Source organism: Haemaphysalis longicornis, unplaced genomic scaffold (assembly GCF_048455015.1).
Source record: "Haemaphysalis longicornis isolate Haplotype H1 unplaced genomic scaffold, Haemaphysalis longicornis Haplotype H1 scaffold_7, whole genome shotgun sequence".
In the NCBI taxonomy this organism is placed as follows: Eukaryota; Metazoa; Arthropoda; class Arachnida; order Ixodida; family Ixodidae; genus Haemaphysalis; species Haemaphysalis longicornis.
The window spans coordinates 65,756,350-65,779,753 of record NW_027526422.1 but is presented as its reverse complement, the minus strand read 5'-3'; the positions used below and the strand labels follow the sequence as shown (position 1 = coordinate 65,779,753).

General features: G+C 44.4%; 1 protein-coding gene across 1 annotated transcript in view; it reads right to left on the bottom strand.

Annotated features, from left to right (window-relative positions):
• LOC144144415 (uncharacterized) overlaps positions 1–17,249 on the bottom strand; it is a 47,019-nt gene extending 29,770 nt beyond the window's left edge. Inside the window, exons 1-12 of the mRNA XM_077675846.1 lie at positions 17,172–17,249; positions 12,542–12,618; positions 11,258–11,437; positions 10,128–10,188; positions 9,123–9,253; positions 8,040–8,146; positions 7,262–7,419; positions 6,521–6,619; positions 4,831–4,945; positions 4,322–4,394; positions 1,607–1,669; positions 110–185 (exon numbers count right to left, since the gene is read on the bottom strand). Of these exons, the coding sequence (XP_077531972.1) occupies positions 110–185; positions 1,607–1,669; positions 4,322–4,394; positions 4,831–4,945; positions 6,521–6,619; positions 7,262–7,419; positions 8,040–8,146; positions 9,123–9,253; positions 10,128–10,188; positions 11,258–11,437; positions 12,542–12,612 (1,134 nt within the window). The 5' untranslated portion in view covers positions 12,613–12,618; positions 17,172–17,249. The remainder of the gene's footprint in view (positions 1–109; positions 186–1,606; positions 1,670–4,321; positions 4,395–4,830; positions 4,946–6,520; positions 6,620–7,261; positions 7,420–8,039; positions 8,147–9,122; positions 9,254–10,127; positions 10,189–11,257; positions 11,438–12,541; positions 12,619–17,171) is intronic.
• Positions 17,250–23,404: the final 6,155 nt, after the last annotated feature.

Genomic DNA, 23,404 nt, shown 5'->3' with positions numbered 1-23,404 from the left:
ATGCTTGATACCTGACAGCCTCTGCACTTGTCGCCGTGTAGCGCGTAATGCGTCCATCATATCAAAACACAAAATAAATCCCTTCCAGGACGCCGAAACGTCAACTAACCGTGAGAAGAGGAATGAAGTGAAGCGCATCGACGCTCCTGGATGTCATCAAGGCCCTCACTTTGACGTACGTCAGCCTGGAGAAAAGTGCAAAAAGAAGACCTTGACGACACCACCGTTATTAAATGAACAGGGAAGCCTCAGCAGTAGCACGATGAAATCGGCGAGCCCGAACGTGAAAGGCGCTTAAAACGTCAGAAGGTCTCATAACTTATTTTTCTGAGCCAGTTGCTTGACAAGTGAGAACGGGTAGATAAAAACTACGAGAAATATAAAGTTACATTTCCACAATGTTCATGTAGCTTAGAATGCAAAGCTGAAGTCTGTTTTGTAGACCCACGCTAATGTCAAGGGGGCTCTAGCAATTGGGTCTTGGGAACAAAGCGATTGTCCCTAACACTAATCCAAAAAAAGAAACTATCGCATTTCCTCAGCGCAAGCATAGATGTTATGAAACAGCTTTGCATGACATCTACGTTCGATGGGTCACGATAGCGCATTGTATTTTAAAAGTGGAGCAATTTAGGGGCCCGGGATGTCGTCCATCCAATGTCGTTGGGCGTCACCCAAGTCAAATGACGCATACCCACTTAGAGGGGTTGTATAAAAATGATTTAGTCTTTTGAAGGTAAGTTGACTTTTTTTATGGTCGCACCGACGGATAGACGGAAAAAAAGTACAGTTTCACGAGAAGACGGCGGTGTGAATTTGTATGTTTTGTTTTTTCCTGTGCCCGTATCTGTGATCATAACTAGCGCAACTCACATTCAAAAGCATGTTACACCAACTAGCCCGACATCAAGCTTTACTGAACTTGTTTTTTGGTCGTGGAAACCAGTTTGGTAAGATAAAATACGGAAGCCGAATACCTGTGCCGCACAGCTTCTAGGTCGGTCACTTTGGCAAGCTACTAGCAAGGAAAATCAGTTGCTTAGAATTCCGATCGCAATCACATATCGGGACGAATAGAGAAAATCGTCTTCGCGATATTTTTTTTCCTTTTGCTTGCTCCCTCTCCGTAATATAACACATAGATGAGAACTGAGGAATTTGCCCGCGGTAGCTCCCCCGCCCTCGTCACAAATGCTAACAGGAGGTTTAATTTTGTTCGAATTTCATTTATTGCATATTTTTTTTCTGCAGACAAATGCATCAATTCATCTAATTTTTCAGTGACAGTCGGTTTTCATTGCTTAAAGCGAACAATAATAAAATCAACTTTAAGTTCTTTTTGTAAGATAAGTTGCAAGACACCTCGGGTAGTGGCGGTGCACGATGTAGTAGGCCCAAGCTAATCGCACTGGCAGGCACTGGCAGGCACTGGCGTGATTTGTATTAAAGCTGCGACTCGCGATATCTTATAAGGCGGGTGGTGCGTCCGTATCTGCACTTTTGTTGCAGGTAAGCAGGCCTGCTGCTGCTACAATTGCAAGGCACTATTGTGCGTGTAAAATCTAGTAAAACCGTTTAAATCAAGAAACACGAGTTCCACGCTCACCCTTCCAATGACGAGCTGCTTACTTGCTTCCACGCTGACTGTGTGGCCTTGTAGATTGTCTCCCTGAGAAGAACATGCGAAATAAACGCTCATAGAAAGACATATGGAGAGTCACTGCCGTCTTTCTAATAGTGTCCAGATATTTGTTTTCGTGCTTTTACTGAACTTTCGACAAAGGCTCTTGAATTTAACAAAGCAAGAAACTTCGAAAAAGTGAGGATTTAATGCAATGCAAGACAGTAAGTGTGAACGTTCAAAGTACGGAGTAGAATTCACACCATACAATTATTGAGAAGTTTGAGGAAAATGATGCGTTAACTATATTTGAACATTAAGAGATGGTGTAATAAGTTACACTTGAAATATGTACAAATTATTCAATTTTGAATTGTGTGTTTGAGGTTTGTGACAGCTTGAGTTTCGGTATGCTGGAAGAACACCTTTGAATTCATAGCGGAAACACCAGAAGAGATAAGAGATAAAAGACGTAACGCGATTGTGTTGATTATGTTCATTGTTTAGACCAGTTACCCAAGCTGAATGACGCATGATGGCTCCCGCGTAGTTCCCGGTGCGTTTCGTGCATTTGAGCTGATAAATTAGTTCTCCCTTCTCTTCTGAGTGAGATCGATTATTCCACAAACGCACGACTGATACGGTTGATATCGTAAGCTCTCAATATTTCGGTAAGAAAGGCGCAGTCCAGGGTAAATGGGTAATTATAACGATATAAGCCCACTTTCCGTAACGTAACCTCCTCAACTTAAAACTCATTCGCTACCACGCCTATCTAAATCGATCAATTTGATCGGTACTTTTGGGAGCGCCTTTTCATAGCGTTCCACGTGTTTCTCGAACAAGTAACGCTGTTCGGAGTTAGATCAGAAAATGGCCTTTCAAAATCAGTTTTGTTTTCATTTTTGCTACGGAAACGGGATTTTTGACACGCCTTTGAATCACCTGGGTGTGGAAAAGGGGCGTGGTCATCGCGCGTCACTGCTACCAACGAAGAATGCGTGCAACTCGTAATTACTCTGCACCTGCGCTTGGTTTTTGCTATCAAAGTGTGAATGGGGAACTAGCAAACGATTTTCAATCGTCCGGTTCGCGCTCTGACAGTAATAATCCTAGAAGTCGTTGAAAATGTCAAGCAGTGCCTGGTTGCAAAGCTACTTTATGATTTTAGGCAGTTTTAATGCCTTTGCGCACGTTGTTCTAAGTACTGTGGTAGTTCTACTTACCCCAGTACCATTCGCAAACAGTTTACAACAGTTTCGGTTTCGTTTCTGCATCGCGAAATTCATATTTATCGCTACTACGCAGTTACCCAACTTCAAGGCTACCTGCCATGGCGCCTGGAGCGTCCGCGACTGATCCTCGAACAAAGCATGGCGCTCCTGATTTCCTCCCACCCTAACCCGATTTCTGCGATAAGATCTTCAGATGCAAGTCAAACGATCACACCCAGTCACCAGATATCTGTTCCGCCGAGGACAGCGCTTCAAACTGGCCTTACACTGCCAGTTGTTCGACTTCCAGTTTCGTTTCCATGCGAGGGTATATTCGGGTGTCTAATGTTGCTGCTTAGTTGAACTGTCTATTTGGACGGAGTCTCCGATAAGTTTTTGTACTGTTTCATTTGAAAAATGTTAGGTGGCGCTGCAATAGAGGAGGCTCGTTGTGCTGATCTTTTTCATCGCGCAACTGCTACTCGGCCAAAGATCGCAGGGCACGATTCTAGCTCATCGTACCTCATTTTTGCGAGCAAGGCTACAATTGCGAGTAAGAAGATGATAATAAAGCTCAGCTTTATGTTTTGAGAGATAACTGACCGTGAACGACAAGAAGCATCAGCCACGGCGTTCCGTTTTCAACTTCATGCATGTTTTTTTCCGCATCGCGTGCTAGTCCCAAATATTGTGCTCGCTGTGAATGAAAAGTCAGCCATTGACATGATGTTTTTACGTTATGTGGGGGCAAATTGGTGCCTCTGATAATGACAAACCGCCAGGTTTATTCCAGGAAACCACCCGAAATTGCACATTTTGAATTGGAGGTTGGGCTTCACCGCATGACACGAGCACCGTGCATGCTAGCATTTTTTTTATATATATCTGACAAACTGTTCCGCGCAAGTCGACATTTTTTATAGGGCGTGTTTTTGAAATGTTTCCCTACAGAATGTATATTCTAATTTTTTTCTACTACTGGTGGTTTGATAAACACAACTCCTTTTTTATCATTTTGTTCGACAACTTGACAAAAATTTTGATTTTGATATTTTTTTTACAACTATGATATGTAAAAACCTTTAAAAAACTGGTGTTATTAGAAAGGCCGTTAAATAATCTGCATTTTGTGTTCCTGCAATTAGTGCCTAACCAATTTATTAGCAGGAAAAAAAATGTTTTCTTGGACCCCTAAAATTAGTCAATTTTCCCGCGGTAGCGAAAGAGTTAAGCCTTTCTAAACGACGCTGTTCCGTCCGCTTCGTAATGAAGCAAAAGCCCACATACTAAGCTGTACGAAGATTCAAAGGCTATATTGCCCCCATTAAAATCATCACATAATTCACCTTCGCAGTGGATCGCGCTCCGGGTGGTAAATTTATTCACCTTGCTAAACACTTTTTTCTTTAAATACAAAATCTTTTTGCGAGTAAGACATAGTCACGCCAGAAATGTGAACTCAAAGGATGTCTTTCTAAAGCCTTACCTGCAAGCTGTTTGGCAGCGATCGTTGCACACGACACTGTACCTTGCCCTGCCATCGGTGTGGACGCAGTTGGCTGCCAGAAGAAATGATTTAAACTCATTCAAGAAACCAAGATTGGCAATAGAAGTTTCATTGGAGGGCAGCACAGTTGACTTGCAAAAGTAACTTTCCTGTTCATCTTCTGTTACACTGCAAACTTACACCGAAACGCTGAACGAAACACTGAATTACCTGAAATGGTGATCTTGCACATCACTATGGCACGACTGACCCGGTTAAGCGGGCGTGACACCCCAACCTTTCATTTATCAGAGTTCCACCTGACAGGGCCACGTTTCCTTAAACAAAGAACGCCTAACTGAAATATCCAACTGAAATCATAACGAACGTGAAGTGAGGTATAGGAACCATCCAACTAAAATTTCTGATTGTTCCCTGGCATGTAACGTTCGATTATAATGTATGCTTTTGAACTTCTCGTGAATGCATGACAGAAGCAAGACCCGTACCGGTCCTGTGCAAATCGCAGACCGTGTCCTTTATGTGGTTTCTCCAGGCGTAGTCGTTCGGGATGCAACCGCACACCTCTCGTGTTATCTCTTTCCGGCACTCTTCGTAGCAGATCTTGATGGCATACAGGCAACAAAGTACAGCGTGATGTTAGCGCTGCAACCACCAGGTGTGCTGAATGGTCAAGACCCACTTGATTGAAATGCACAAAAATTTGCCAAAATTTGCCACTTAGTACCACAAACGTGTGCTGGGATGTGAAGCGCTTAAAATTACGACTGGTAACAGGGGCCGGAAAGACAATAAACAGGACAACAAAACAAGACAAAATATCCTGTTTTATTTTTTTAGTCCCTGCTGCCACTGTCCTAGGTTTAAGCGCTTCACACCCCAGCTATGCAGCCCCAACTAGCGTCTACTGATGCCCTCTCAACCCCAAACGTGAACGATCCTGTCTCTGCTGCAAACGTCTCACTGAAGTAAAATGTTCGATTTTCATTCCCGTCATGAATTAAAATGAATAAAATGTTTGTATTTCAGATATTCCTCGTTATCTCACCGGCCAGCTCAGATATCGAAGTAAATTTTGCGTATAATATATGTAACGCTTTGCAATTACAGTCGAGTCCACTTATAACGATACCGTTTATAACAATATATCGGATATACCGCTGAACAGCTATGGCACCATCAACGTTTGTATTCTTTCTATGGTAAAATAAACCGCTTATTACAATGCTCCAGTGGGACGATATCGGATATAACGATTGCATCCGGTGATATTGTGCACCAAAAGTGCAACAGTGACGACAGTAATGGCGCCGTTACGCAGCCTGCTCAGGTAGTGTCTTCGTAGGAGGCCCAATGCGTGACACAGTCCCTCGGGGGCTTTGTTTCCGCCAAGGACATTTACCTCAGCTAGGTGGAGCACCTATAGATGCTCTTGGAAAAGATTTGCGCTAGCTTCACATTAGGCAAACAAAGGTGACCGACTGTGGCTTCTTTTCCAGAAATTAGTAGTAGTACCACCTTGCTGGCAAATCGAATAAAATGTTTTGAGCTCTGTTCCGTCGTTTTATTTCGCAACCCGCTTATAACAACTATCGGTTATAAGGATGACATTTTCTTGGCACTTGGATATTGTTATAAGTGGACAAGACTGTACTTCAAAGTAGTTGCAGCATTTGACCCAAACAACACGTAATGAGGGGTATTTACTGGAAGGGCTTGTGCCAAGCAACACTTAATGGGGGTATCTGGGGCAAAGTAATGATCTTTAGGAGTTGCTTAATACGAGTGGGACCAGTTGATATATCGAATTCATTTTTTACAACGCACATAATTATGATGCTCATAATTCTTCCTGATAGCACACTTGATTTTGTTCGACTCAGTCAACACACCCTGGCATCGCTAGTACATATATTTTATATGACTTGCTGTTGAGGTCCCGTTAATTTTTTTATGATCGTCCAACCAAACGAAAATATATCAAGCGTAACTACCAAATCAATTAAATTAGGCAAAATATACACTGGGCGGTAATCATAAACGATGTTTTAAAGCCGTTTCGCGCTTTCGCGCTCACTCATGCCTACCCAAACAAACCTATGTCCGAATAACCAATTTTTACATGCACTTCATTGACACTGTTTGAAAATTTGTATATTATACGAAACCACCAAGTACCTCTTTCGAGTACTGGACTTCGTAGTTTGGGAGACGGAAATACCGGCTGTAGTTGTCGCATTTTGTTTCGTAAGGCGCCGGTAGTGATACGACGCCCTCCTGGTAGAAACAAGAACGTAATTGGCACTGTCAACATCCCTTTACTCACTGGAGGTTGCTACGTTTATAACATGTACAGCAATAAAAAACCCAGAGTACAGAGTCATGCATACAGCCTGAGTTGGAAGGATAAAGTGAAAAAATGTGTGTACAAGAACAGCAGAACCAAAGCGTACGCGCGAGGTATACCCGTTTAAGTGCCTTGACGCAAACTAGAATATAAAAGTCATAGCTTCTGCTCGTTATTCATAGAAGACTGGAACTTCCCCGCAGATGTATCGGTGGAGCATATTGGGTCAGTTTAAAATGCGCTGGGCTGGCATTATTAGGCAGATTTAGCCCGCACTATTAGGTAGCGTATGCGGTAACAGAGACAAAAATGGGGAGCACTGTTGCTTTCTAGCGCACATATGTGCATTTTCAGGATAATGTTTAACTTTTTTGGAAGTTTATCGTGAGGGAATGTCGTTGCGTCAACTTCCGTTCAAGGGTAAGAAAGTTCACATCACTGCCTGCAGAGACTGGTGAATATCCGTCGGTTTGAGTGCGCGATCTCTTAACGCATAACTCGATCATTGCGATATGTATTAGCGCAGCCATACTGGGTAGCATGGCTGTGATGTTTCCCGTCGGCTCACGTGCCTGCACGATGCCGAAAACGAAGTCTCCCGAAGGCTTGAAGGCCATGGCATGTTTCTTGCCAGCAGTGTTGGTGTCCACGTGGTGGAAACCGAGGCTCATTTCGTATTCATCTAGTTCGACGACGTCATCATCAGGCCAAGCGAAGAGGACGTTCATTTCTGCGCAAAGAAAGATTCTGTAGACACAACAAAAATGCAACACAGCCTCTTGATATGAACACAGCAGCAACAAAAACACAGCGGCGCTTTTGAAAGTAGGACGATGTGTTTAGTACATGAATATGTAGTAGGTGACTGAATTTCGCGGGTGACTGAGAACTAGAAAATGGAGGGGGGAATAAGAGTATTAGGTTTAACGGAAAAGCTCCCACCGAGCCTTATGAAAATGAAAGCTGCTCGCTACGTTCTCAACTTGAGGAATGATTTATTAGCCCCTTATTACATAAGCGCGTGTTCTGCACTCGTACTTATAATGCAGAAGTACGGTTCAATCTTACAGACTGCGTCATTTACAGCACATATAATGTAACGCGAAAGGTTCATGGCTGGCCTCAATGCCAGCTAAATTTATGAAGCGCAATCTAACATTGTGATTTGATTTTGGCCTTAGTTCTTCACGGGTTAGTGTCCAATTTGATTACTCGCGTACAACCGACAATAAAGGAGGAAACGGCACCGAATGAAAGAAATCTTAGCCATTCAAAGTGATGGACTTCCTTTGCGATGCGGGACCGTTCACTTATGTCTAGTTTTCAGCAACTGTTGCTGAAGGGACTCACCAAAGGCCAGCACATTCTGGTGGACAGTCTCGATTTTGGAGTCGTGCCTCCAGTTCATCGTGTAGCACATGTGTGTTGGCAGCCGTGAATAAGACATGCGGGTGACACTGGAATGGTTTAAAATACCAACAGATAGCTTCGTTGAACACTAATAGTGGCCCTGGACGCATGCAAAGAAATGCTATGGAATAAAATGTTTTGTTTTTGTCAAACCCATGAGCGGATATTGTGTCGGTTAGTTAAATTTGACTGTTAGTGTAATTTTGTCGAAGTTTGAAACACTGTTACCGTACTTGGCTCCTAGACCGACTGCCGTTTCATAGTCGTAAACAAATGGTGGCAAGTTGAAAGGTCCGGAGGTTCGCATGATCTGCCTGTGCTCTAAGAAGGTAGAGCGCTGGTCATAGTGAAATTTTGAATAAGCCTCGGCGTTCTTTTACACGTTATACGTTTACTCGCAGCATACATAACGGGAATCTGTCGCATAGCGCCGTTTCTACCTACAATTTGGTTACGTTGGGTATAATTGACGGAGCACCTCGAGGTGTGCATGGCGGAATTCAATGGCATTGTGAGCGTATTGAGCTTGTGCACATTATGCGTCAGAAAACAAAACAGCAATAATAATCATTGCAAAGGTGCAAACGAGAACCTCGAAGAAAAACATAGCGCCAACTGCATTGTAAATGAGTATGACGTCATTGGGGCCATTCTTGAAGCATCCCCAAAGATGGCCGGTGCTTAAATCCTTCGAGAGTGTCATATCAACTAAGGGCGTAGACATTTACTAAATAGAGGAATAAAGTAATAAAATAGTCAAACTACGCAATGTAGACACCTATAAGAGGGCAAAATCATTTCAGTGTCCCTTCAATTATTACACAAATGGCAGTTGAGTTCGCGCACTGAATGATCATGCCGACTAGCATAAACCATTCAGAAATTGGTCTTTGTGTGCAGTTTTGATTTTCATTGAGTTTTCCTGCAAGCCGTTTGTTTCACGACCCAAAGTTCCACAACGTCATGTGGCTTTCTAGCGTATGCTCTTTAAGAGTCATTTCTTGAAATACGAGCAACGCTTACTTCGGACTCAAATAGAACTCGAAGAAATACTGTGTCGGGTTGACAAAACCGATTTGCAGAACGTCTTCTGAGCTGTGCGCTATATCGCCAAGGTTTCCGCCAGTGAGCAGCAGCTTCCTCAAATCATCTGTCTGTAAATGGAATGAATGCGGAGGATGCAAGTAAGTTAGAAAAGTCAGCATTTCTGAGCACGAGATGTCAACAAGTACTGTAAAAAAAGACGTTGAATACATGTTTGAAAAAAAAAATGAAGCTTAGTTTTTTAGCTATAAAAATCGTCAGTGATTTGTGAGACATGGCATAACATGAAGGCAATTTATGGCTAATTATTTCAAAGAACTAGTTCACAGAAAGCCTCTTTATTGCTTTAATGTGTGAGCATTACTTGCCGATGACCGTCTGTGAGAAAACGGTAGTGCTTTCGAAACTGTAGCTTTCCAAAAACGCGTAATTGGCAAAGCTGACACATTAAATTATTGAAGTAGTGCGAATGTGGGTAATTATTAAAACAGCAAAAAAAACGACCTAATTAAACGAAACGCTGTTTGGCATAGCCAAATCTAGCCAAATGACGCCGAGTATAGCTCTATGATTCGTAGTATAGCCGAACATGAAATACCAACGACTAAAAGTCTCCCACAGTGGCTACTCATAGCCAAATCTGTCCATAAACAACCCAAAAGTAAGAAACACACAAAAGTCTATCTAGTTCAGTGCCCTGACGCAGAGAACTAAAACAACAACAATGAATTCACTAGATTAACGCAGGGCCTGTGAAACGGGAAGAATGGCGTAAGACTGCTTTAGCATTAGTGGCAACTGTATTTTCTGTACAGCTTGAAAGCAACAGTAAGAGAAAAAATGGAGAAACAAACTGTGTATTGATTATTTAAATAGCAAATGCCTTCTTCTTTAAGGGCAGGAGCGTTCTTTGATGATCCAAAGACAAACAACGATACAATATAGGCAGTAATACAACAGGCAGTAATATAACAAAGTACGCACATTGGTGGTGTTAGTATCGCAGAACTCCTCGTAGTGTTCGCAGAGCTTCGTCTTGCTAACCCTGTAGATAATAAAAAGCGGACCAATTAGTAGCACGAAAGTACTATATGGCCAGTCGGTGAAAATGCGTAGGTGGCTGGACTAAAATATCGTATCAAAAATTGATGGTACCGAACACACTCCTAGCTTTGAACGTGGCCATGCACCAACAGACTCTTTAATTGGCTTCGGCGTGTCACGTGGCTGGGATTGCGGCTCTGCAGTGGCTGCACATGGTTGGGAGCTGCCTCACGGTCTATTCCCTAGACGACGCAAGCTGAAACATCCACTTTCGCAGAGTGAAATGGCAACCTCAATTTCTTTGCCAATTTGCATGATCTCTGTAGGTGGTTGTGTTGCACGGGGCACAAAAAGCCTTCGTGGAGTGATTCATTCTTTTCCTCGGTGTTTAAAGGGTCCATGCAACACTTTTGTCAACTTTTTATGAAATTTTAAATGCCTGCAGAACGTGGTCACGCAGCACACCCAGTACTTAAATTAGGGGGTCGCAAAGTACCTCAGCCAAAAATTACTGTTGTGTGCTCATCAGATAATTTGGAAACTCGCTCAAAAAGGTTTCTCTCTTTCCCGGTCTTGACGTACTTCGACCGCCTGAATTACGTCACTGAGGCCGTGACTGAGGCCATGTAGCTGCTGTTGGACGGTTTTTTTTTCTTCAGTTGCAGCAATTATAGCGGAAGAACGACGCAAGGCAGACCTGGGCCATGGCTGCCCGTTACGGGGGCGATAACTTTAAAAACACGGTCTATTTTCATGAAAGCCTCAAAAACAAAGCAGAAACGGAAGGTGTACTTGGTGCGACGAGCAAATCCCGCAGTCCATCTCCATGTCAGCGATAGATGTAGCTATCGCAGCGCTTCCAGAAGCGAAGGAAAGAGTGAAAGCGTTTATCGATAGTATTTCAGGGTCCCTTTAAGTTGTGCATGAACCAAAAAAATAAGAATTTGTGATACGAATGGCTATCATACCCACATTGTTTTCTCTTATAAACAGGCGGAACACAATGCATGTGCGGCAGATGCGATGCGAGCTCAATTTACGGCGTGACGTAGCATCTGTCCACGACGTACCAGTTGGTGACGCACACGGAGAGGCCGGGAAAGAGAAGCACCTCGGTGCCCTCAATGCGGACGTCGACGGCGCTGGGGAAGCTGAGGTACTGTTCCACAACTTCTGATGCCTGGTACAGGAAGCCCAGCATCATAGTCAGGAACACGCCGATGCGGAGAAACCGCACGCGCCTTTGGTACCTGTGACCACAGTTCCATTCTTCTGTTGCATTCGAATGGCTTGACTCTCTCACTCACTCCTCTTTCTCTCTCTCCTTCACACACACACGCAGACACACACACACACGCATGCACGTACGCACGCACAGGCACACGTTGTGACCTTGCCAGATGAAGCCGCTCGGCCCAAAAATTTAAAATTGTCTCAACAGGCCAGCACAGGTGCAACTGTACACTCTATTTAATAGGCATTGAGAATAAATAATGAGCGAAACAGGAGGCGAGCGCAGCGAGAAGAGGTTTCCAATGTGTGTTTACACATCGAACACCACTAGTACTCTGCATAAGTTTTTATGCCGCTTTTGCTTAGCAAAAGAAGAGAAAAATAGCAATAAACGATTATGATAGCGTTCACGAAATGTAGCATAAGCGAAAGTGAAGGAAGCTTATGTAGGTATAATTGTCTTGTACATTGAAAAAAGCTAACCCACCAAATTTGTCAATAACAGCTGCTACCGTTAATTGAAGGCTTTCTAGTAGTGTTGATTTTGATGTTTTCGACCCGGTTCGCATTTATGCGAGACGTATGAGTACAGAAATGGGACACGCATATACCATTTATTGTGATGTCGCTTTCAGCACCATCTCTTGGCGTTCTGTGAAATCATTCCTCGCACAACTGCCCTTTCGTCTCACTAGTGCGGATTTCTGGGTCATTACTGCGAAATCGCACTCACTCCGTCACCCGACTTTGAATTAGCTCAACGCGAGTTTCCATGGCTAATTTCATAACTTGATGGCAAAGATTGCACCACGAACACGATAATTTTTCACTGGGCGACATCCTTGGTCTAAGCGGGAATGTTCGTTTTTTCTAAAGTTCAGCTGCACGCTTTAAAATAACTACGCCTCAAGCTTCGCGGCCTTTTATCATGCCTATATGCGATCAAAAGTTAAGTTAGCTTGTCTCAAATGGATGCCGAGCAATAGCAAAAACTTCACAAAGAATTCAATTGTAATGGAATTCAGCACCGAACATCTGCCATCAGGCCTTTTGGGATGGTGGACATTTGCATGCAACAATTGCTAACATCACTAGTCGATATACACGAATAGGCATCTTACTTTTTCTTGTCTCCTTTTGCTCCCAGATCCAGTATGGAGCGAAGTGTCACCTTGGGCATTAATTCGTACATTGCCTCCTGCGGCCAGACGAGAATACTTGACGTAAAGTCGCACAGTTCAAGCCACGTAAAGGTAAAACAAAACACAGCAACTTCGGATCTATACGGACATTCCTTGATTTCTTACGTGCTTTCAATGCATGTGCATTGTGATTTCCTAGGGGATACTTTACTGTTATATCGGGAGTTTGCTATAGTGCTTCTATGAAGGTACCTTAATACTAATTCGTAACTTCTCTGTACGGAGTTCCGATTGGTCTTCGGATTTCCCACCAACCGGATGAAGACGATTGGCCATTGACGACAGCAGCCGTCACCAGAGACGCGCGGTGACAGGCAAGTGACTCAACCCCTACTCAATGCCTACTCCACACGGAACTTGGATTTCAGGGTACACTTAAGTTTGCTTGCGTTATTTGAATTCGGATGCCTAATGGCTTAACCTGCCGATAACTTACTGCTACATTGCGTGAGAGAGCGAGATAGATAGATAGATAGATAGATAGATAGATAGATAGATAGATAGATAGATAGATAGATAGATAGATAGATAGATAGATAGATAGATAGATAGATAGATAGATAGATAGACAGACAGACAGACAGACAGACAGACAGACAGACAGACAGACAGACAGACAGACAGACAGATAGATAGATAGATAGATAGATAGAGAGAGAGAGAGAGAGAGAGAGAGAGAGAGAGAGAGAGAGAGAGAGAAGGCTCTTTTTTGAAAAAAGCAGAGATTTTTGCCGTCGTTTGCTATCGCATACCGGCTTCTCTGCTAGGGATCAGGGATGTAAGGAAAAAAAGCCCTAGAAACAGGTAGGCAGGAAGGGAAAAAACAACACTGCCGTGGCTTGACGTGCTCGACGGACGATGCTTCAGATTTTTCACAGAATTTGTAATTTTAAAACGCGACCAATGTCCTCCAAATAGGAAAACGATCTTTTTAGAGCCTAACGCTGCTTTGATGGGCAAGTTCATGGTCCTAGGATAGTCTTCAGAGTTACCGGCCCTTGTTCTAGGCATTAAATATATTAAAAAAAATACGGGATCTCGGTGCCACACATGTTTATAAAATATGTTCAACGGTTTCTACAAAAGAACAGTTGTCGCAGTACGGGTTGGTCGTCAGTCCGAGGCGGAAAAGGTAACTGTTAGTGTAAGCGTAGTTGAGTTGTAGGGGATGCTATAATGTTTCTAGGCTAGGAGGAAGCTGTCGTGGGAGTCTTGATTTCAACTCTGCGTCAATCGAGCACGAAAAGACTTGTTTATTCGGTTGGTTACACGATAGCCGGTTTCTTTCAGTTACTACAAAGCGATGCGCCATGGTAGAAGCCTCTGTTTTTATAAAGAACACTTTACGGTATTTTCTGTGTGGTGGTTCTATATTACGGATTCATAATTTGTCATTACGAAGTTACGAAGGGTCGCCATCAATCCCTGGTTAATTACCATCCCATAACGTGTCGAGTTTGCGCTGCTGTTGTCTACAACTGTGAAACATCTAGATTAGCAAGATGTTTTATTGCAGCATAGCCTCTCGTTCCTTTGGCTCGATGGCTCTGCCGAGAATGAATAATAAGAATTGGCATTTCACTAGCCGAACATAGTGATTTCTATCTCGAAATGTATGGGTGGTTCCTTCTAGCTCTGTTGCTAAATTGTGTGCAGTTTATCCGCACTTGTAGTACAAATCTGACTAAATTCAGGCTACCCAATTTTCTCCCCTCTTTCGCTTCACTGAAGGATACCGACCTTAGTCGAATAAAAGAACAGGTGAGTGCAACTACACGAGTAAGTCAGAAATGGGCGCCACAAATTCGTTTCAATATTCACCCAAAGGATACTCACGAGTTTGCTGCACATTTCTTAATACGCACCAGCGTGGGATGGGATTAATTAGGGTGCAAAATATATAAAATGCAGCAGCCCCTTCTTGGTGAAAACTAGTGTAGGACTGTAGCATGGAGTGGGCAAGTTCATCATCACGGCTACAAGCTACACCGCCATGAAAAAAAAGAAGATAGCTGCGGCCCGGCTGCGCGCTCTCTGCTCGAAAGTAGCGCGCCAAAATAGGCAGGAATGGTCACCTGACGACTTTGGAAATCCCTTCTCAGCAGTCTATTTACACTTGCTTCGTCGGAGGAAAAAATCCTAGACCATACCTTAAAGATGATCCGAAATACAACGGCAGTATTGACGGTTGATACAATAACTTAAATCATCACCATTACATCATCCTCACCATTACCCTCAGTATGTTTGTATCCACTCCAAGGGTGTAGGTTTCTCCCATGTGCCCTAGTCGTTCCTGTCTTGCGTAGCCCTACGTATACCGTATTTTCGCGATTCTAAGCGCTGCCCTATTCTGAGCACCTTCCCGCACTTTCGGGAAAAAAGTTTGGAAAAAAAAAAATTCGCTCGCGAAACTACACACCCCATTTTCTAAGCAACCCTCGCAAGGTTAATTTCAGACGCCTGGAAGCGGGCCCGAGATGACGTTGTGGCCGAGTTATTTATGATGTTTTCCAATACGAACCACTTCAACGGAACCGAAGACGTCCTGCTGGGGCATACTGGAGTGGTGGCCCAAGTGGCCCAACGGACTCGAACGGTATAGTGAGGTTCAAGTTTTTCGAATATAAGCACCCCCCTTACTTTGGGCTTTGCGATCGCGGATAAGAAGGGTGCGTAGAATCGAGTAAGTACGGTAGTTAATTTCTTGCCTCCAAATCGTCTTATTTCGTCCCTACATCGAGTTATGGGTCTTCTACTTAGAGTATTTTGAAAACAATCGCAAGGATTGGTCATTGGGTAAAATCTAAAGAACTGTTCACCAAAAAGAGCGCCTAAAATAAATGGTAAACGCAGAACATTTTCTTTAAGAACAAAATGCCCAAAGTACTTTGTTAGGAAACCCCTCGTGGGAAGAGGAGCCGCGAAGGTGAATTTATGTTGGTTATCCGGTTCGCGGGCTGAAAGGTGGTAGGATTGCGCTTGGCCATCGAGCAATCAGAGGCGGAATCAATGGATTTGAACAATATTTTCCTCAGATCGATGCGAAATCGGTTCGATGTGAACTCGAGATAAGACAGCGCCTTTTATGTTGTGGAATCGCGTTGAAAGCATCATATGCTATTGTAACACCCAGAGACATCATAAAAAAAACGCGCAGAATTTTTCCGCAGTGGGCCATATTCGGCGATATGGGCAACCACTATGGCTCTCTAACAGAATTCCTCGCTTTTCAAACGGTATAATTAAAGGAGTGCTGCGCTTATTGATGACGGCCGTTTACGCTGCACCTTTCCACGGCTGCCGCGCAGACCACATAAACTTACAAGGCTCATTCTCTGGCACTATCGGCGTCGTGACTTCAACATCAGGAACTACCAAAGGGGTAGCCTTCGCAGTTGACAGATATTATAACAGAAATTTCCATTCATCCACTTCAGGAACTGATTACGTTCTCACTGGCTGTGCGGCGATGGTAGTTACTGGTTACGCCTTCAGATGTACTGGGAACAGTCCGTCAGGACCATATGCCGGTCAGGTGCAAAATTGTCCCCTTCATGGGACTGTCAGTTGAAAACCGGCTCTGTCACCCGTGAACTGCACTGGGGGTTAAGCGTTATCCTGTCTATTCCTTGTTTCTCTCCTTGCGTTTGGTCCTTTTGGCCCGATTTGATGTTGCTTTTAGCAGATGAACTTATCTTCACAATATTCAAGGCTAGGTGCTTTGATGACGAACACTAGGAACCTGCTGCGGTGGCTCAGTGGCTAAGGCGTTGTGCTGCGGAGTACGAGGGCGCGGGTTCGATTCCCGGCCGCGGCGGCGGCTTTTCTGATGGAGGCTAAAAGCAAAAACGCCCGTGTGCTCGCGATTTCGGCGCACGTACGTTAAAGATCCCCGGGTGGTCGACATTTATCCGGAGCCGTCCACTACGGCGTGCCTCATCGCCTTCGTTGCGCCGGTGCGTTAAAAAAAAGACGACCACTGGAGCTTCTCCTAGCTCGAGCGATTGAGTAATCTTTAGTTTCTGGACGAGTGCGGCTTTCGTTTGCCATTAATTGCTACAAGTTTCTGCGATCACTTGCGGGCTAACGTTTCATCTTTATCCTTTCTTCATATTTGCTCTCAGAGTGGGAGTGAGTTTTATTAGCTGTAGGCGCCGTTGATGCGCACATTTCGCGAATGCTTGCTTTTGACGAGAACAATGCAGGCAGGCGGGTAAGAGTATAAAAATTATAGAAATGCCCGAAGTGTCTTCAAGCTAATCCTCTGCCGCGTACAACGCTCGGGGTAAAAATGTTTGTGGGTTTCCTTACACTTGTCAGGTGCCCTTGCCGCGAGGAGCTCTCGAATGGGACACTTTAGTGCCCACTGTACACAGTTAACACCGCGTATTACTTGTTACACCTGCTTTCTTGCTAGTAGGTGAGAGCACGGAGGAAAGCAGCAATAACACATTTTTTGCTCGTCCCAGAGTGTTTAAGTGTGTGGGCACAAGTTTCCTACGGGGCGGCTGGTTCGGCTCCGGATAGAATCTCTGAAATGTCTTACCTTTTACGAGGTGAGAGTCACAAACACCTCATGACAAGAGCAGAACATACTCAAAAATGGTCACACGGCAAAAGTGCTAGAATGCTGCAGAAGGAGGAAAGAGGTTAAAAGGAGAGAAAGTGAATGAAAAGGAAGTGGAAGGGATTCCCAAGGCAACGTCATTTCACGAGGAAATCAATACGCCACTCTGCAATGTGCCGAGGAAAGCTTTCGGCCGGCTCAAAGTAAGCAAACACAAGTCTACTGGAAGCCTGTTTGCATTTAAGCTTGTGCGTGCGTTCTCACGTCCATTGTTGGGCCTCTTGCTGTGAGTACTGGGGTGCTCCAAAGAGCCCCTCTAAAAAAAGGGGACAGACGACGTGTCAACCATGGTATCATCGAGACGGCGTCCAGGAACAAGTCGTGCGGACACCTAATGGAGATTCGCTGTATCGCGGCCGTGCGAAGCGTTTATCAATGCTAAAAGTGCTGGGCTCTGCAGATACGTGCTGCCTGTACATTCGATGGCCGTCCAGCAGTGGGTGACGTAGCCTGAAAGCCCCCGGTGTGTACATAATGCGCGTACTTACGGCGCACTTCGGCCCGTCCCCCCGGTGTTTACAGAAGACCAACCAGGCTTGTTTGTTTTGTGTTGTGTTCTTGAAAGCTGCCTGCTGGGAGCTATTGATTTGCAGTATGTGTTTGCCAAAAAATGTGTCGAACGGTAGCAAGAAAAGGTACCTTAGTTAGCACTGCTTATCACACAACCCTGTAATTATTATCGATATTTTCTGTTACCTTCTTTGGCGATTTCATAAGAATCCTGCGCCATATTCAGAAGGCGCTTTTCTGTCGCATATCAAGCACAAATTCCTAACCAATAGGCTTACCTTCAACTGTGGTTACTGAGTCTACAAAAACGTAAGACTGGAGCCAAAATCTCGTCGATATTAGTGTAATAGGCACTGCAGGGCGTTTTTTTTTTATAGTCATGGCGACCCCGTTAGAAAAAAATTCGTTAGAAGTTTATTTACTCTCGCAATTCAAACAAAAATTAGATATTGCTATGGCGTAATGTGCATAAAGCAAATGAACACAAAAGAATATCTCTTACCGCATACTTGTTCGCATACACCAGATATAAACACACACGACTTCTAGGCATGAGAAACATGCTTGTGCAGTCTTCAACTGGAACCCTATGCCTTGTTTCTTTAAGGCAGGAGCCTTAAGTGCCTCATTCTGCGAATAACCGATGCTGTCGTAGCTGTTGTCCTGTCAACACAAAAACCTTCGCTGCTAAGAGTCAGTAAAAACATGTGTGATCCCATGGGTTTGAATCCGGGCCTCCGCAGAAGCAGCCCAATGTTCTGCAACTGCCTATAACATCAGCCTCGGCTCGACGAATACAAAATATTTATTTGTTCTCTCTCTCTCTTTAATTTATTACGCTTTATTACTCTCCCGCACTTTTTGCTTTATTACGTGGTAATCATACAAATTTTATGCGCTGAGCAGGCGCACTCTATAAGCAGTCTACAAACACGCACAGTTTAAGAAGGGGATCAAGTCAAAATTTGTAACTAAAAGTCCGGAAAGCACACACACGCACCAAGTGGGTAGAGCACGTTGGCAGCTGTAAAACAAGTTGTGGTCGTCCGTGTTATTCGAAGTTTCTTCTGGGAACATACCCACTTCGGGGATTGGCCAGTACTCAGGAGCTTTGAAGGGGTTAATTTGAGTGCTTTAGAGTATTCACCAAAGTACGAATTGGAAACCCTAAAAGTTGTAGAATAGTACGTGCCACATGACACCTGAACGTGATGGCACGGCACGTCATGCCGTGCCATCACGTTCGTTACAGAAACAGAAATTAAGCTCTGTCTTTCTCTTCAACCACCGAGTACTCGGCGGGATATTTCTCTTCTATGCCTCTTCCATAAGTATGCCTACACCGATAAGCCATTCCCATTTCAACTCGATATACCTTCCGTTACATCTCGCAGTTGCATAATAACAAGCTTCACGCGATTATATGGGTCAGCCGACGCCTTCAACTCATCAGCTCTTCCTCGTGTCATACGCTTGTGGAACGATCTCCTGAATGACATCGCATCTCAATCGGACCCCGAAAAAATTCGATAAATTCTGCACTCTTTCTTTTCGTCATAGAAACTCTAGACTGTCTTTTTACAACTTTTTGCGCCACCTCCTGTATCGTTCCAATGTGTTTATAATCATTTGTTACTATTCTATTTCCTCCCGCTTACAGATCAGTCATGTGTCGTCTGGTTGCGCAGCACGCGCTTTTTTTTTTAGAAAAAAGCATCACACTTAGTGACCGCTTGCATTTTTGTACTGTATAATGTCCTTATACATACGGGACAACATTGGTTTTTTATCGCCATTTACGATCCTGAGGTTACAAAATGGGAACAACTTGCACGCTCTGCTATTGATAAATTTTGGCTGCGTGTGCACAAGACGTTTTCTACTGAGTTGTATTCCGCATATCTGTATTTCTTCCCATCTGCAATGTTCTCATGTGCAACTTCAAATGACCTTTTTTGTCCGCTATCTCCTTTTTCTCTTTTTTGTCATATAACGTGTTACATGTTGCTTCATTTTTTGTTGATTCGAAATTTAATGTTATCTGACAATTCTGTGGCGACACTTACACTTTGTTGCCCCCTTCCTCAACGCCCTGCAGTGGGGCCTGTAAGAAATTTTTAAATAAATAAATAAATAAATAAATAAATAAATAAATAAATAAATAAATAAATAAATAAATAGAACACTGTACAGAATTCATGCAGAATCCTTATTGTAGGGAATCCGTGGCATGTGGCAGCAAGGAAAGCCAAGACAAATAAGCAAATATACTCGGGTGCAAGTTAAGAACGGCAGTATTACATGTATTGTACCGCTGCAGCGACAGACCCGTGACGTCACCACGCCCGCAATTTTAACTGAGCTTGCGCCTAATGCGTGGCATCGTCTGCTCTCTCTCACCTTTTTTGTTATCGCTGCAGTAATTTATTAGCAGATAAAGTAGAAAAAAATCACGGAAACAACTCGTGTCACGTTTAAAATACTCGCAGTAACCCACTCCTTGCGCGGCGCGTGGAATCAAACGGCTGTGGTGAGGAGGTGCCGGAGCAGCTCGTGTGTTCGTTCTCAAGTTGTATACTAGTATACGAGTAAAGCAGTTACTAATAAATATCACCAGGCTTTAGCCTTCAAAGCAAGTAAGAATACTTAAGGGTGCCGACATTTTTTTGCAGAACCAACTGTCATATTCCGTGTGCAGGGAAGGGAGCCTGCGGAAAAAAATTCCTCCGTATTATTCGCTTGTGCCTTGCGCTCCTGGCGAAGACGGGAACTCTGCGATCACCTACCAGTAGCTAACAGCGTGGTGCGTTAAGCAATATTACTAAGACCATGGCCTGGCACTGAACTTCAAAACCGTTTTAACACCACAGCTGTTTAAGCTCTTAGCTCCCCCGTATAGCGTTACCAGAAAGAAATACCAAGAAAAGAAGCCGAGCGCACGTAAGCGTGCGTCTCGTGAGGAGCTCCCGGCGTCAGCCAGGCTTACGCGTGGGCTAGCGCCACATGATGAGCCTCGCAAAAGTACCAAGAAAAAACACCGAGCGCACGTGAACGCGCGCACCGAGAACACTCTGCCCAGCGATCGTGTAGCGATATCTGGCGTGCCCTTTTAATCACAAGTTCACCTGCGTTCTCGCCTCAAGTTGGAAGCACAGACGCCGAGTTCACGCTAAAGACGCCAAGTTGGCGAAGCCGGTTGCCACCGGTTCTAGCGTGCGCTATCGTGGTCCACTTCGTGAGAGATGTGAAAGCCTGCGGACGAAACGATCCGGGCCTGCCAGTTACGGAGAACTTTCAGTGGCAAGTTCGGAAATCCATGTGAGGTGCAACAGCCGGGTCTCCGAGGAAGGGAGAGGGGCTGTTTCCCAAGCCTTATTGCACCACTAGTGGAAGCAGCACCATTTTTTTTTCATCCTTTAAATGTGGTTTCAAATATTACAAGAATTGCTTCAAAAAGTTCTTGCCAGTATATATTAGCGCATCATTTTTTTGGCAATGACACAGAAAAGCATTGAGAATCGATGAAGGTGAAAGCATGGCGTGAACTCATAGAAATCCAATTGAACTTTCGAACATTTTTACCGTAACGTTGCCATTTTTACACCGAAGATGTATATGCTAGGGATGGCAGGATTTTCTGTGCCGTGAGTGCGTCCACAAAAACTACGCACCACGCTTACGTTCATCAAATGCAGTGTCTAGAGTGCCATCCGATGGTCCTCTCGCTACGCGCTGTAGCCGTGGCTGGGGTGCCGTTCGACAACATTAGAATTTTTAATACTTGGCTGGCACAGGGCAGAGCGTTTTTCGTTGTGGCGTTGATGTTCTGTGCCAAGGTAACAAAGGTAACCAAACAAGAGGCAAGGCAGATTGAAACGAATAAATGGAGGGAAAAAATGGAAGCTAAAACGTCGTTAGAGATGCACAGGGTTGAGAAATTGAACATCAGAAAGGAAAATTTCTACGATAATTCCCAAGGCAGTGCTTTGCTTTTTGAGGCTAGAGCAGGTTGTCTGCGAACGAAGAGTTTTGTGAGGAAGTATTCACAAAATGATGGGGTATGTGTGGTCTGCGGAAAAGAAACAGAAACTATGCGGCACATAGTGTTAGAATGTGAGGGTATCCATCCAAATCTACATGAAGGGAATATTGGGCTTCCAGAAGCCCGAAGATTTAAGGGTATCACAGAGGAAGTTAAGTTCAAGGCTGTCGAGGGGACGAAAAGAAGATTAGAATGCTGGTGGACGAAAAGCAGAGAGGGGAATATTGCCTAGGGCAGTTACCACATGTAAAAGGGGAAAAAAATTCCCCGCATTTCCCCGAGGGGAAGAATGTGAAAGTGCGAATGCATGAGTTGAATTTGCGCGGTTCGGTAATGTTCGCGAAAGAGAGATCACACACACACACACACAACTACAAAGAAAGAAAGATGCATTTATTCACAGACACCTATTTGTGTTGTCGTTGTACTTGTTGCTAGAGCGGATCTCAGCTTTGAAATTTCGTGTCAGTACTCCTTTAAGCGGGTGCATTAGCCCTTCTCACGCCCGATTCCTGGCCAATCCCCCACGTGGGTATGTGCCATGTCAGCGGCCTGGCAGCGCGCGCCCATCTCCCCCCGTTGCCAAGGAAGACGAGGAGATTCCTGGCCAATCCCCCACGTGGGTATGTGCCATGTCAGCGGCCAGGCTGCGCGCGCCCATCTCCACGTGCGCGGACATAGCCGGTGGACGCAGGTTCAGGGTCGCTTAAGAAGTGCATTCGCACTTAAAATGACCCACAGCTCATCTCGTTCAGAAGGTTCACCACTTAGTGGAAGTGGGTTTACTTTTTATGTATTTAATTTTCATTATAATTTTTTGGTACGTTAGCTTTAGGCGTTTTAATGATTGTTTTTTGATAGATGGGTTATGTTAGGTTACGTTGTGTTACGTTAGGGAAAGCGAACTAGTGCCAGCGGCGACATAAGTCTTGCGGAACGCCGGTGGACGTCGCTTTGTAAGAGTGCTTATATTACCGTCCGATGGCACTATATACAGAGCCTTTATCAAACCATTAGCCGGAGAAAAACTCAATTTTCGTGGTGGTGGTTGCTTTTTCTCTTCGCATAGCACATACCCATTCCGGGGATCGGCCAGGCATCAGAGGTTGGAGAAGAAAAAAGTTTCTTATCTAATCACGGGGCATTGTACAAAGATAGTTTTGCAGGGTTGGAAATCATTATTGTCCCTAGAAATTTAGCCAGTCTGCCGTCCGGGCCAGTTCTGCATAACAACGGCTTGTCGTCGCGGTGATGTAAGCGCGCAAAAAGCAGCACACCGGTCGACCTTGGTGCCCCCTGAGTGCCCCTTAGAACGCACTCACCGCGTTTGCCATTGAGGCATTATTAATAATCAGATTGCTGTTCTACTGAATTTCCCATTGACATTTTTTGTTTGCTTACTTTTTCTCGCCTTAATTATTTTTTCTAGCACTTACCCGTGAAAAATTAGTGTCGTCTGCTTGCACGCCGCTTTTAGCTATGGGAGAGAGAGAGAGAGAGAGAGAATAACCTTTATTTCGTTCCAGCATGCGGGATTCCCACCGGCCGCGCAGGGCGCGGGGTTCACCCTATCTAGCAACCACCTTTACCTCGGTGGCAC